At 42.6% G+C, this 16,272-nt stretch overlaps 1 protein-coding gene across 9 annotated transcripts in view; it reads left to right on the forward strand.

Annotated features, from left to right (window-relative positions):
* phldb1b (pleckstrin homology-like domain, family B, member 1b) overlaps nucleotides 1-16,272 on the forward strand; it is a 71,457-nt gene that overhangs the window by 14,428 nt on the left and 40,757 nt on the right. For 8 of the 9 annotated variants that reach the window (XM_035384158.1, XM_035384159.1, XM_035384156.1 and 5 more), the window contains exons 3-5: nucleotides 1,901-2,024; nucleotides 4,297-4,467; nucleotides 13,540-13,665. In XM_035384158.1, coding sequence (XP_035240049.1) covers nucleotides 1,901-2,024; nucleotides 4,297-4,467; nucleotides 13,540-13,665 — 421 coding nt within the window. Of the gene's footprint in view, nucleotides 1-1,900; nucleotides 2,025-4,296; nucleotides 4,468-6,711; nucleotides 7,031-13,539; nucleotides 13,666-16,272 lie in introns of those variants that run through there. The other variant, XM_035384164.1, reaches the window with a different exon arrangement.

Below are 16,272 nucleotides of genomic sequence, written 5' to 3' on the forward strand. Positions count from 1 at the left end.
CTGTAGTCCTGAGGGCTTTCATATACTTGCGTTTGTCTCATTCTGCAGGTTGAGAAGGGGCGGGGTATTGGGATTAATAGATGTGCTGGTTGGCGTCCTAGTTTTAAAAAAACCTTCTCATGGAGTTTATTGAATATTTTTGGCAAAGTATTGATTGACTTATACCCAAACTTTTTTATAAAAGAATGACATAAGTTTTGAAACCAATCTAGGGTGAAATGCTAATTGCGTAAAAAGGCATGTCTTCCTTTTGTTTTTCTATGTCATAGACACCCACAAAGTAATGAGTCTGTTTTGACAGAACGTAGTGCAACTGGCAGTAAGACCTCTGTTCATTGCCTGTTGCCCTGTTTCCCAGAATGCTTTGCTAAAAAATCTGTTCGAAATGCAAAGACCTTGCTTTTGCCCTCCAGTATCTGTACTGGTACAACACTAAAATGTCAAAGGTGACGATGAGCAAATGGGAATAAAGAGCACTGAAAAAAACGGAAAGAGTAAAGATTAGAGAAGAGCTCTAATCAGCAGGGACGGTAAATGTCGGAGGCTGAAAGGTGGGTTTGAGAGAGTCTGAAGTCAAATCAAATGGTAATGACCGTTATGTGTCAAACACATTAAAGGGCATGGGAAGTGCAGATTTTTCTTCACTTTATTCCCCACATGAAAATCTTGTGCTGGAATGAAACATCACAGCGAGAGACATTCGACTAATTATATGGAAGATAGCGAGAGAACCTGAAAGAATCTTGAAGGAACTGTTAGCCTTTTTAATGTTGGGTTTTCTGACTGCCATTATGGTCTTTCATCTCATAATCAGGCAGTAATCCCCCACAGACCTGAGTAACCAGCACAGTTTTCATCTTCACTTCTCTGTAGGGCTGTTCGGAACAAAAATCTTGCCAGGCAAGGAAATAAAGAAAATTGATTTTTCAGACAACATTGTCCTTTAGTTCAGTTAAGTCCAGCGATGTAATCCTCGGAGAATTAAGCTGTGTCTCTCATTACCTCTCCACTTGCTGTGGTCTTGTTCAGGGACACTCCAGCCGCCTAAGCTATGCCTTTACTAGAAAACTGTGTTCAGCTGACTCACAGAGCTGGAGAAGCTTGCCAGAGCCAGGAGATGTCTGTTAGTAAGGACTTTCTGGCATAGTGTTCTGTCCTTCTCTCTCACCGTAAACGAAATACTGCTAGGATATTTTCATCCAAATAGTGGTCGTTCTGTCCCCAAAGCCGACCTGCCTTTGGGTATCAGTTACAGAGCATGTCTGTCCCGGGACCTTCATCTCATAACCCTCTCACTGGAAATCCTCTTAACCCTCCCCTGCTCAGCTGATCTGCCTAATTGGACCCCGGATAATCCTATTTGCGGGGATCCATGGATGGAACTCCCACGATTTTTCCCTAAAGGAGAAATCCGGCTTTAACGATCAGCCGCTGTTTTTGGAGGACCACATGGGAGGTTCAGGGGTGCAGGGTCTGGACTGTCACTGCTGTTGACTCCAATTCCTCAGGATGTGTTAGCACTATAAATTCATTTATGAATCGTGTTACCATGACAATCCCAGTATGTGTTCTTGGAGTTCCATAGCACACTGAGAAAAGCTGTACGAGTGCTGAGCACTAGACATTGACTTTACATGTACTTGAGAGAGACTATAGAGGTGTTTCGCTCTAGAGAGGAGCCAAACATAACTGTTTCCATCTCAACTGCTCTATAATGCTGTTAGGAATAATCTTTTATTTAAATCCATGTGATTTTATCATGTTGTTATAACAGAAGTTAACATTAACTCTGTTAGGATAAATGTGAATTTCAACCATTGATCTACAGAAAGAGGACAGTAGAGAACAGCTGTATGTGGATGTCAGAAATTAATGAAGTTGCTGTGTTACACCCCTGCAGAGCACCCCTCTGGACCTGATAGAGACTGGGAAGGCATTAAAGGTCCAAGCAGAGCGCCCCCACCTGGTCAGCCTGGGCAGTGGCCGTCTCAGCACGGCCATCACTCTTCTGCCGATACCTGAAGGTGAGTCCCTTTTTCCCTCTCTCAGGAAGACTGAGTGTGTAGCTAGGAACTAGTCTCCCACAGCTCTGTACAACAATAATTTATTTATTTAGCTTTTCCACTGATTTTCATATTTCTCTAGAACTGAAAAGTCCAATAATATTGGTAAACCTGGCTCATCACTGAAACCTCCTCTGATATTCAGGAGTTAAACAAGTACTTTTCACAGTCCACCAGCTGACGCTTGCAGATGATGCTGCTGTTCGTTTTTTTTTTTTTTTTGTCAGTGCTTTTATTAAGCTGAGCTTCTATGGGTTGTGAGAGCAGCTGCACATAGCCTATTGTGCCTCTTGAACAATTGGTGATAAACACGCAATTGCGGACACAGACACAGACACAGACACACACACACACACACACACACGCACACAGGCATAGGCCAGGGCTGAAAATATTCAATACAAAGTGACTCGAACATGGGCAGAGGTCAGAGGTCAATGCTTTGCACATCCATGGTGCTGACTGCCAGCTCTGCCCTGGGCCCCCCCCTCCCCCTCCCCTCCCCTACAGCTCCACCCCTCGCCTGAAACCTGCACACACTCACATGCCTGGTAAAAGGACAGGGGTGGGGGATGATGGGTAGACTGTGGCCTGACCCTGTTGTCACCCCTGTTTCTGTATGCGTGACAGCAGGGGGGTGCTGGTCAGTATACACCCTAAAAAACCCCCAACCCACAAACCTCCCACATCTGTCGCCTATATATAGTTATTCATTTGGGCGATTCCTTTATTTAAACTGGTGTTTATGTGTGTGTGTGGGGGGGGGGGGGGGGGGGGGGGGGGGGGTGGACCAGTCCACATGAAATGTAGCCTGTGGGGTAGTGGAGGAGGGGTAACAGGGCGGTGCATGTGGGGGTCTTGTGGTTTGTTGAAAAGGCTTATTGCACTGCACAGTGACACTCCCAATTCTCGTCCTCTTGTCTGGGGCAGGTGAGGGGTGGAAAGGGGAAACTGAGCTTGAGCTTGGCCCCTGTAGAACCAGGAAAAGTCCTTCTGTATGTATTTACCTGGAAAGGCCAGCTGAGAACTCACTTCTCAGTTGCATTGATGACCCGAGGTCTCAGGTCAGAGTTCCGATGCAGTGCATGTCCAGACTAGAGAATGATCCGGCAGGCGATATCACTGCTGGCAGGAGGTGGGGAGTGGCTGAACAGTCACATTTTCCTGGTGATGCTTTACTTGTCTCCACAATGCCCCAATCAGCTCTACATAATGGCCATAACCCCTTGTCATGGGCAGACATAGAGGATATTATGCTCACTTAGCAACAAGTGACATGAGGTTATGAAGCATGTAGCAACAGGTGTTATAATGCAAGTGAAATAACTTCAAACATCACATCTAATGTCAAAAACAGTTTATATAAGCTGATTGCAATATCCATGTTTGCTTACCACATTGATGAATTATGCAGCACGTATTTGGGTATTATGAAAGCTACATATAATCCACTTCCTAGTTAATACTTCAGTTATTTCACTTACAGGTAATCCATGATCAATATGATGCAAATGGTACAATAAAATCTGTTTCCCAAGAGTGGAAAAATAATTCAATGGGATTCAAGGTGAAGGTGAGAAATGGGCTTTGTGTGTGTTCAGACAGAACCTTTAAGATTACTTTTTAAGCTAACAGAAAAGGTGTTTCTTTTGGGTTTTATGTTTTCATTTCAGAACTTAGCAGGTACGTATCTCGAGTGATTCACATTCAATCCATATACACAGCTGGTTATTTTCCTGAAGCAGTTCATATTAAGTGCCGTGCTCAAGGGCACAATATCAGAGCACCAGCTGGGAATCAAACACACAATTGAATGTAGAGTCAGTGGCTCAGTTTCCTATCCATTAAACTATACTGCCACCAAGAGTTTCAATCAAGGCAGATATACTTACATTAAACTATACTATACTGCCACCAAGAGTTTCAATCAAGGCAGATATACTTACATTAAACTATACTATACTGCCACCAAGAGTTTCAATCAAGGCAGATATACTTACATTAAACTATACTATACTGCCACCAAGAATTTTAATCAAGGCTGATATACTTATTGAACCTGAAATTCACTTTGGAAAAAAAGGCCTCTGTGAATGAATAAAGTTAAATGCATATTATTATTATTATTATTATTATTATTATTATTATTATTATTATTATTATTATTATTATTTTTATTATTATTATTATTATTATTATTGTTATTATAATACCATGTGGCTTGTTGTTCCAGGCAGGACTACTGTGGGCCATGGAGCCATGGACATCGACATCCAGGGCCCCGGCGTGGCAGCCCAGCACTGCTACATCGAGAACCGGGCCGGAGTCATCACTCTGTACCCCTGTGGGAACCAGTGTGCCATCGATGGCCTGCCCGTCACCAAACCTGTCCGACTGTCGCAGGGTAAGAGTACACATAGACCAGCACCGCAATGCTTAGAGAACATAATGCAGACCACACCTCAAGGCACCGCAATAAATATTTACATTTATTACAGATGTCTTATGTATGATTACTTTCAATTCAGTATTTGTGATTATAATTTTTTTTTTACAAATGACATTATACTTTAAAAAATTTAATTTAAACAATATCCAGCTAGCATTGCTATTTTAGGACAATGTTAAAACACTGAATTTGTGACCTTGAATGTGTGAATGTTGTTCGATGCATCGTTGCCTGAAACGCAATACAAAGCAAAGAAAGCCTACCTCGATAAAAGAGATATCCACTGTGCTACCCTACCATCCTGTAAGCCTTCATAGGCCATGTTCATCTGAGCCGGGAGAGCAGAGGAGGGCCAGCTCAATAAGCTGCCTCGCGATTATGAAAACTACTTTAAAAATGGATGAATATTGGCCTGCCTCAGAATCGATACGGAGCGAGCAGGAGGAGAACCAGTAAACACAGGCGCCTTTTTTCTTGATTGAATCTCCGAAGGGATGCTGATGTTCAGGAGTGTTTCCACTGGTGGAGATCGAATCGATTGCCAGCGTGTTTTTATTTTTTATTTTTTATGTCTGAGATGCAGTCATCTTCTGAGCAGCGATTGGACTGATAGTATATGAGCAATCATTCGCCGCTTTGAACATTTTATTTTAAAGTTGTTTGTGAGCTGCAGCACTGTGGTCTGTTCTCATCGCCCGGACAAGTACATAAATAAGTTTTATGGATAAACAGACCGCTAGTTTATCTCATCCTGCTCAGTGCAATCACTTTGTTACTGTGCTGCCTGGCTCAGCTTTGACAGAGCTATAAATGTTAATGAATACTCAGTCCGTATTTATTCTGTTTTGTATGGGATTTTGGCAATTATATGTAATGCCTTTCCAACAACTGTCAGACGAGATGGGTTATTCGGCAAGGTACTTCAAGGTCACTGTGGTCCAGTGGAATGGTTTTAATCCTATTCCAACAGGATGACTAAAACTTTAGATTTAACTGCAAGTTCCTCAAAACACTCTGGACAGATAATCAATATGGATGTCTACAAAGATAAGCAGAAAACAAAAGATGCAGTGATTTGATATTCAGTCAAATGAATACTCCACGAAGAATGACTTTTCCATGGTTGTGACAACATCACCATGAAATCTTTTATATTAATATACATGTTTTCATTGGATGCATTAACTTGATGTATGTCTTGACAGTGCTTTTCAGGACGCACTCTTTTACAAATTGTAGGCCAACTATAAACAATGCACTCAGAAGGACTTTGGGGTGGGGTTCCCCACATTTCCTCTTACTTTCGGATTTAATCTGTCTTCTAAAAGGAGAGAGCAACACTGGAATGGAGAGACTTATTGGAACGATACCCTATTATGAACCCATTGTCGATTAATTCACTGCACTTTTTAAATGTTTTTTTTTTTATGATTATAATCTGTAGCGAGGGCTGTTGGTATTATTATAATATTGGTATTATTTTAATTTATAGCATACTAGGGAAAATACAGATAATATTTTCTTTATTTTAAAGTTCATGGATCAATCATAAATATAATATTATTCATAGAAATGATTTAGAGCATGGATAAAGATACGGAATGCGACATTAGGATATTAGGTTAAAACATACTACATAACCAACTGACCAAAATCAGATCGAATTTATGTGAACTAATTACACTCCCGATTCCAATGATTGGGATTTCGGTCAGCCAAAGACAATGCTCGCATTCAGCCGTCCTTTAAATAAAGCATATTCATTTTCCGCAGCAGTGAGGGAGAGACGATGGCAATCATTGCGGAGTGGTTTGTGTCGTTTTACAGAATTGTGAATAAATTTGAATAAATTATCTTTGCGAAGCCATTCGGGAATTGTTTCGATCTCCCAATCCACATTTCCTTTAGGAAAATAAACGGGTGCCACACCTTTTTGTATTTTTCCTTCCATTTGTTTAAGTAGCTGAGATTTGGCGGCGCTGAGAGTGTTGGTTGTAGCCTGTGCCACGCATACCTCCGAGGATTGCACATGGAAGCTCTGACTCAGGCAAGAACTGTCAGGTCTCTCTCTCTCTCTCTCGTCCTCTCGTCCTCTCGCTCTCTCTCTCTCTCTCTCTCGGGAATTATTTTGAGTCAGCTACACTGTAACAGCTGTTCTACTACGCGGGGCACGGTGCTGTGGCCAGTGCGTTTTATGAATTGCCTTGCGTACCATTAGCACCCAGGCATTTTGTTGAAAATGTTTTGAGCAAGTAGAGAACATAACGAAAATCGTAAGGGTGAGGGCGAAGGGGAAAACTTTACATCAACGGGGAATAACTCTTTGGACAACCACAAAGTGTATGAAGATATCTTGCCCACCAGGCGCGGACTGGACTTTTTTTTATTATTATTTATTTATTTTTGGATCGTACTAATGGCTTTGAAACATATTCCCGATATACTGGGCACACTCGCAATGGATTGAAACGAGCAATCTGAGAAGACAGGCGCTATTAACCAGATCTACTGGCAGAAGGTTCGTAAGTAGCCCACGGGAGAATAATGCTTTACTTTATTTTCATAACAAAGCCGACAGGAAAAGCAAATGCTGTGTCATCTTTCTTCTCCGCTACAAATAAATAAATAAATAAATAAATAGACTTTAGATCTAAAAGGGGCAGATATGATGGTAATTCATATGGGGCTTTCTTTTAATATTTCCTTTGTGATGGTATTTTAATTGAGAGTATTTTGTATTAAATGTGACAAAACTCAGACTCGTGTATGTGCAGTACCACGCTGTGCGCAAATCTGACTTTGAATTTGAATTTGAATTTGAGATGCCAATTAGCTGGTGTGTGTGTGTGTGTGTGTGTGTGTGTGTGTGCGTGTGTAACAGTGTGATATGTAATAGAACTTATGGTTTGCTTGTTGTGAACCCTGTCGAGGCCCCTGTGTTCAGAGTAAATGAACTCTGTAGACTATGATTTCTTTAAACCTAAAATGACTCATGGAACTGACTGTTCCAGACAACTTAACTTTTCTCCAGTTGGGTGTGAGGTCCTTTACCACTGATGAGTAACTTTTTTTTCTTCTTTTTTTTTTTTATCACAGTAGGGTTTTAGGGGTTTTCTCTGGGAAAATGAGTTGCCAAATTGGGAATATAAATTGTGAATATGCAAAATTTAAATGGTCCTCGCAAACAATTCATGTCTCATCATCCTCATCATCTTCATCATCTTCATATTCACCTGTCTGTGGTCTCATGATACTTTGTCATACTCAATTGAAATATTCAAACTCATATATACTAAGTACTGTGTGTGTGTTTGTATTTTGCAGTAAACTTGTGCTGATGGTCCCAAGTCAAAATGACCTGTGTGACAGAGCAATGATCTCTTCTCAGTTCAACAGGGTTACGGGCTGCCAGTATATTATTACATGTCTATTCTTGGCCAGAGAGACACAAGAACTGTCAAAGTTGTGTGCATGTGTTCTCTGTTCAACTCACTAGACCTCTCCAGTCATCTGTCCTTCTCAAGGAGCACAAAGATCTCATTATAGACAAAGACAAGAACGTGCTGCATTGTGCCACTAGATCACTGCCCCCCGCACCCCTACCCCCTATGCAAACAGCCATCAGTCACCCATAGAGCTCCCCGCCTTTCTTCCTCAGAGCGGAAAGGCCTCTCGGCTTGTTCATGCTTGACCTGGAATCCCGAGTGAGCACGGCCCAGCCTGCGCTCTGTGTTTAGAGAGACATCTGTTGAGATGTTGACACACACACCGGAAGGATTGTCCTTAGTTATCTGTGAGAGGAGGTAAATCCGTTCTGTGTACACATCTGTCTTCAGGAGATTAAGTGCTTATTAAGCTATTAGCTGGACCTGACTTTTCTTTGGTGTGGAAGTTGCTTGTTTTTTTCCTTTGATGAAATCTTTATGTTGTGCTTTTTTCTATCCGATCTGGAAAAGAAATACATGTAGTGACAGCGCCTCAAAACCTGAAAACTTTTTTTTATTTAATTTGATTAGTCCTATGTGTTGCTGGCAAGTGAACACATGTCCTGTTGAAAACATGCTTTATGGCACAGGCCGAATCTAATCAAAGCCTCAGTGGAGTTCTGCCAGATGAGATATTGAGTCAGGAAAGTCAACTGCTCACTGAACAGTTGCAAGCAAATGCTTCTACAGTGTGTGGATTTTACACACGCGTGTCAGTGTTAAGTCACTAACCATGTTCTATTATAAACATCAGAAGATAAATTTAGCACAACAACCTGTTGTACTTTCACTGTGTGTTCATCAAGTTTAGCTTAGAGAGACATTTGTTGGTTTTAATTTCTGTGGGCTTTTCATTGATCGAAAAACGAAAGGGGTTTACATTCAGTTAACAAACAAATGTACAAATGCATTATTAATATGTTGGAATAATTTGTTGTCAGCCATGTGATCAAGTAGTGTTGATTACAGCTGGAGTTGGTAGGAACACAGTTCAGCATGGGGGGCGTAGATAAGATACAGCATCCTCTGTATTAGGCAATCAGAGGGCAGACAGGAGTTCCAGAAATGCACCTTTGCATACTGCAATGCACCACTACATTCTATAACACTATAGCACATCACTGCATGCAGTAATGCACCAATGCACAGCGTAGCGCTGGAATTCTATTGGCCCGTGCTTAGTGTATCTGGTTCCACGGAGGCTGTGCTGGATGGCATTTGCCTTGGCTCCAGCGTGGCAGGCTTAAGCGGTCAGACTTGATGTCCCGTCTTTATTACTGCCGTAAAACTCGGCGGCGACGCCGTGGCAACTCCCTGCGTGCTTTTAGGCATCTCTTTTGTTTCCGCAGTCCGCGCCTCAGAGCATCCAGAGCGGAGAGAGAGAGACAGAGGACATGTTTATCTCTGTCAGGGACCGCTGATCTAAAACGATAGCCAGCCAGCACAAAAAAAACCCCAAAACAAGCTGCCGTACGAACAGGGTCCTCAATTGTGATGGCATGTGAAAGTGGAGTCATTATGTTACAGAGCAGTACAGTCTGGGTATTTTTGTGTGAGCTGCTTAGTGGGCTGTGTAATGTTGGAAGTTGGAGGAAGGGGGGTGGGGGGGGCACTCTGTCCATTTGTCTCCATCTGGTTTCGCCTCCTCTGTTTGTCGGTGTTTACGACTCTGGAAACATCAGCTCTCCACACATATAGATTTACTGTGCCCACTTCCCGCTGGCACTCCTCATTCTTGGCATTCAGTTGCTGATTAACGGTGTGTGTGCCTGTGTGTCTGTCTGTGTGTCTGTCTGTGCGTTTGTGTGTGTGTGTGAGTGTGTCTGTCTGTGTGTATGTGTGTGTGTGGGTGGGTGGGTGGTTGTGTGTGTGTATGTGTCGGTGGGTGGTTGTGTGTTCAGCTATATATTCAACTGGGAAATCCAACCTGTGCAAACTCTCTGTAAGCGCTTTGTGGAAACACTGTATATAATCTGTAATGGAGCTTTCAGTTCACTTCAGTTGAGTTTCTTTTGTGTTTTTATGTAATGAAATATTTGTGTACTTTGGTTGTGCATTATTGAAAACTGCAAACAGAGTAAACTGAACTGTGATAGTATTAATGTGTGTGTACAATTGAACAGAAAACAACGGATGTCAGGGATCATTTTTAAATTGTATGTGAATGTGAAGGAATACTGAATTGGAGGAAAGCGAATATGTAGCTTACTAAAAATGAAATGGAAAAAGGTCCCTGTCTGTGCCTTCCTTTATGAAAACCGATGTCAGTACAAACGGCTATGAGGCCTTATGTCAGTACATCGGTGAGAAAATAATTGATTTCATTATATAGGAGATAAGAAGTCAGCTGAGGAACAGATGAGATGAATATTGATTCCAGGTCAGGTATACTCCGGAGAGCTGGACTGTTTCCCAGCCAGCCACTTTCTCCATTGACAGTCAGATTTATGTCCTCAGATGAACTGCCGTTTGACTGTTTAAGCCCGTCCTCCCACAAATAGCCCCATTACTTTTAATGAGGAAGTGGCATGGTGCCATATTTCAGGGAGGAGTCGCCCCTCCCTGTAAAGGGCACCACTTTCATAATGGGGGGGAGGGGGGTCCTTTCTGTGGCATGGCCCTGAGATTTGAGTTGAATGAACACGTCACATTCCAGCATCATGTCCCGTAAATCTGCATACAGAACTGCAGAGAGTAGTTGATGTAAACGAAAGGGGCAAGGGGAAGGGGGGGGGGGGGGGCTCATAGCCATTTGGGGGTGGGACAAGACCCCTGCTTGGAAACTCCATGCCCCTGTCTACCTTATACTGGATGACTAGCTAGAGTCTCTACATGGAGAAGAGCTCCATGGGAGGAGGGTATGAGGGAGTAATCTGATTCTGGGGGTTTCCTGTGAAGGGGGTATAGATAAGAGATAGCTCATTCTGTGACATCCTGTTTAAAGTGCTCTGCAAATACGTGCATCCCAGCTAGTCTCTCTGCAAGACCTAAAAAGGAAAGGGTCAGACTTCCTCAAAGAATTATGTGGAGGATCCCTGAGGATTGGGTGGAGAGAGATGGAGCCAGAGATTGGAGCAGGTGATGGGGAGAGGGCTGGTGACTACTTCTGTGTGTAGAGGGGGATGGTTTACCCAAATCTACTCAGCCAAATTCAAAGTTAAATAGCTAGAATGGAGACCTGGGGTTAGCCATGGGACATAGTGATACCCAGGAAGGATTTGAGGATTCTAATTAGGATTCTAGCTATATTCTTAGTCTAGCTAACAAAACAAAAAAAAAATGCTTGAGAAATAGAAAAGTCCACTTTCATAAATGTCAGACAAACAAGTGAACCCCCCTCCCCCTCACTCGTGAGCCGATTTGCCTGGTGGTACATTCGGTAAATGAGGCTGGGCCGTCATTGGCTGAGACCCTGTGCAATTTCTGCCATTTTGTTTAGCTCATTCAGGGTTCCTTCTGCTTTCTCTTTTTCTGCTTTCAGACCATCAGGAAATGATGACATTTTCACAATAGAACATTCAGTATTCTGCTGCAACACGATTATGATCATCTCAAAAAAATGTACAATAACTACAATAACATGCCTCTAAATCTCTTCCATCCTTTAAGATTGTGGTTAATATTGCTCTAAAATTTGATTTTTTTTCACTATCCCAAGGAGATCATTATATCCTGATAAAGCTTTCATAAGCTTTTATACAGTAGCTGTCTCTGACATTTTGTTGACACACATATAAAGGGGAGATGACATACACTATATTCATACACTCATACAAAAGATCGCCTCATATTATTTCTCTGGAAGGGTTTGGCCTTGCATACGGTATGGTTTCACTCTGGTGTTTCTGCTGTGGATATGTGCAAGCGTGTGCTGAGATGTTGTGGATTACGGCAGGAACCGGTGTTCTATGGGCTGAGGCTGTGTGGGGTTGAAGGTGCGGCTCTTGTCATACAGGATTGAGTTCATACCCTCACACTGCTCCCGTCCCTGCCCTGCTGGGGGCTTACCTCTGGTCACCCTCTGGCTCCTCACTCCTGAGTGAATCTCCCGGAAGTGGGAGGAGTCAGGGGCAGGGCATGCCGTCACTCCTCTGGCTCCACACTTGCATTAGACAATGTGAGAAATGCGGGCTTGTCCCTGGATGCGGTCGTAATGCTTATTTATAACTTTAACTCAGGAGGTGTTTATTTATCCCCTGGTGCTGACGAGCACCTGCTGCTTCCAAATTACACTCCTGCTAAAAGCCTGCGGCTTAGCTTGTGCAGTCTGGCACTTTTTCATAATGTGCCACGTACCAGCATGCAATACAACAGTCACACACATACTGGAGCCACTTTTATGTAGTTATACATCATCCCGATTGTGTCGTTCCAGGTAGTTTACTGCACACTGAATTCACTTCACTTGGTTTTTGGGTCTCGATTATTGTATGGGGTAAACAAAGATTATGTTGGTTTTACTTGGTTAGGCTGGATCCTTTGGATGCTTTGGAGGAAAGCTCAATGAAACAGAATGCACTATAGGCCAATGCAATTCAACACAATATAAAAACTAAATCAGGATCGGTTGAAGGTTTAAGCGAAAACAAACAGAACAGGCAAGTCTGAAGACCTGATTTAGTTTATAGTGCCTTTGATATGCTTGGGACTGGATCACAACTAGGTGCACAACAGATAAAAGCTCTTCTCAGCACCATTTATAAGCACCATTTGTATATCATTAAATATCAGTAGTTTCTGAATGCAGAGTATAGCTGGAAAAACAAGTATAATAATGGTCTTACAAGTATAATAATGGTCTACATGTATGGATTTATCCATTGTGAGCACTTAGAAAAGCGTCTTATTTTATTGTTCCCACAGTCAGCAGAGACCACATTCATCCACTCCAAGATTCTGTATTATGGCTGCATTGAGAGCCATTTGTGGCGAGAACAGCATCAATCAATCAAGCATCTCCATGCAGTCTTTAGAAAGCAATCTCTTCTTTCTAATCTGTCCGGATCAGGGTTCGGTGGAAGGGCTGCCGACTTGCGTTTTTGTGGTGGTTTCCATGGCGTTGTGTTTTCCATAGACATGCACACCTGTCAGGACCTGTGAAGTAAGCAGGAAAACAAGGCTTCAGGTGTAGGGAGAGTATGTCACTTAGAGCCTTGTTTTTAGAGTGACTGCTGCTCTGATAAAGGCTGTACTAAATGCTCTCTTCTCTGTCTTTGTGCAGTTTACAGACATAACATTAATCACTTTGTCAAAGGCTATTATATGTAAGCTCATGTATTAGGCAGTTGTGAATTTGCCAGGAGCCTGCTTTTTATTCTTTGTAGTTTAAAAGGCTTACTCTAGTCTGTGTAACAGTGGGTCTGTCTCTCTGTCTTTATGTGAAAAGAAAATAGATCCCTAGTCATAGGTCTGTCCCTGAGACTCTAGTTTCATGAAGGCTTAGCAGGAGACACAGCAGCATGGCTCAGCATGTTTATGTTATATTTGTAATGGAAAGTGGCATTTGTTCGAAAGGTAACCCTCCCTTCTCCCTTTGCTGCAGGTTGTATGTTGTGCTTCGGACAGTCTGCTTTCTTTCGCTTCAACCACCCCGAGGAGGCTTTCAGGATGAAGAGCATGATGCCCGGTTCCAGCACAGGTTCGGCTGGTACCCTTAGAAACCACACAGGTAACTGCGTCAAACGCTCAGCTAACCCCACTGCTAACACAGGTAACCCCACTTCTCACACAGGTAACTCCACTTTAAAAACAGCTAACCCCCCTTGCTAACACAAGTAACCCCTGTGCAAACACAGGAAACCCCACTACTAACACAGGTAACTCCACTACTAACACAGGTAACCCCACTTCTCACACAGGTAACTCCACTTTAAAAACAGGTAACTCCACTACAAACACAGGTAACCCCATGCTAACACAGGTAACTCCACTGCATACACATATGATGATATGGTATTTTTGTCCATATTGGCAACATGGTGACATAAACAACGAATTCAGAGGGCACAGGTCCCAGTTCAGTGCAGCCGCAGCAGTCCAGAGGCTCAGACTGTCACAGTGCCACCCCGTCTCGCCTTTCCACTTCCGGCCCGAACGGAGAATGTTGCAACACGACCCATCTGGGGCACGTTCCCTCCATTCACATTTTACGAGGGTGCCGTTCCAGCGGCGGGGGCCTGCTCCCGTACACAGAGGTGTCAGTGTCCCCGTGCCGGGGGGAACCACAGCAGCTTTAATGCATTTTCTGCCAGTTCCCCCTTAGCTGGCTGTCAGTGGGAGAGCCAGCGCTCACACACAAAGAGGCCTTTGCCTTTCCTGCTCGGGTTTACGAGTTCCTTCCGCCTGAAATAGGCTCAGTTTTCCACAGATATTCATCAAAACACGTTCTTCCCAAATATGCTCCAAACACATTCCTCTGTCACAGAGTCCAGTCCTGGCGGTGCTCCTTCCGGGCCCTTGTACTGTACACAAACTGTGTTGCAATCAAATGATCTAAACTGTCTTTTTCATTTTTAAACAATTTTATGTTGTGTTGTGCTGTAAGTTTTAAAAAGCTCAGGTTCAAACACAGGAGCCTGAAACAGTGGCTCACTCTGACCTTTTAATTTTCATTTAAATTGTGCACGTCACCTGGTTGCCTCCTGCTCACACGTCTACCCAACTATCAGTTATTCACGAGGGGAAACATGAGCACTCACATGGCGTCATCTTTAATTACAGAGCACTGGCACTTTGCAGGGAAGGAGGGAGTGTGTGTGTGTGTGTGTGTGTGTGTGTTACAGTAGAGTACATTTTATTCTGATAGTGTAAATTCATTTGATCCCTCTTGAACTTCTACATAAAATTAAATTGACATTTAACATTTTACTGTTTTGCTGCAAAGGGTGGGGGACGGGGAGACTGGGAGGGTGTGAAAGAGACAGAGAGAAAGGATAAGACTCATGTGAAAACATCTCCATTCTTCTCTACTCCCAGCTTTTTAAGTGTAACAAATGCAGAACAGGGCAGTAGATCTTATTACAGTTTTTTTTAAATCCCTGACATTTATATGAGAGAAAGACAGAGAAAGAGAGAGAGAGAGAGAGTAGTGAGATTGAGACAGGAAAGAGAATAAGGTGGACAGATAGATAAAGGAAACGAGGGATACACTACTTCCATCCCTCCAGGATCACTTTATCCTAACCTGAGACTGGCCTTCTAACACACATCTTCAGAAATAGCACTGATTACCCATGGTAGTTTGATTGACATTAAACAGTTTACTGTGGAGGATTGGGAGAAAACACTTAGAAAAACAGAGCTGGAGGAATGCAGCAGAACAGAAAAAGGCAAAGCAATGTGTACAAAACAATTATACATACTGCTGTTATGTGTGAGATATTAATCCCAATGAGGCCTTCCAGTTATTTTATTCTACTGGGAAGCCTCATTGGGGTTAATGTCTCATTTGCCAGAGAGTCTATGGAAACATTTACACTGGTGACAGCCCTTGTCCATACTGTGTCATTGCAAAGGTTGGAAAAGCAAAAACTAGCATATTGGCCCGGGGGAAACAGACCAGCACTCTTCCTCCATCCTTCATTGACATAGACCTGCACTCTTTTAGATGTCCATATTCATCGTACTGTCCGTCCTTTATTTACACAGACTTCTTCCCTCTCTACTTTACACTCACACGCACGCATGCACACACACACACACACACACTTTATTTTTTGTCAGTAAATGGTTAAACTGAACTTTTTTGGGTTCTGATTCAGGAATCACTTGTCTGTGCATATTTTTTTAGTTTTCCAGCATTTCCTGTTTTACATGGTAATTGCCTTTATGTGCTTGCAGGCATTGGTCCGTGTATGAACATGTACAGTGTCTGAGTGGTTTCTTATATCAGTGTAGAACTGAAGAATGACACGTTTTGTACAGTGTGTGTCAAGGTTAGCCAGATTCAGGCTCGATGTTTAAACTCTTCAGTCACTATTTTTAAAGTATGTTATTTGAATTCTTGTGGAGTTTAAAAAAAAAAAAAGTTTTTGTGTTTGTGTTCTATTGACCAACACAGTTTTTTGCGTGCGATGAATGATATTTTATATATTTACGAATTTTTTGAGGAACCTACCGATTTTACAATGGCTGGCATCGAGATATTGGTGGGGTGGGTTGTTGTCTGTGGATTAATCCTGTTTTACCAGAGGAAAATTTACAGTGTCTCTTTAAGAAAAAAACTCGGAATACTGGAATAGTTCCCGCCCCTAAAGCTGGCGGTTCGTCACATCAG

Source organism: Anguilla anguilla, chromosome 12 (assembly GCF_013347855.1).
Source record: "Anguilla anguilla isolate fAngAng1 chromosome 12, fAngAng1.pri, whole genome shotgun sequence".
Classification (NCBI taxonomy): domain Eukaryota; kingdom Metazoa; phylum Chordata; class Actinopteri; order Anguilliformes; family Anguillidae; genus Anguilla; species Anguilla anguilla.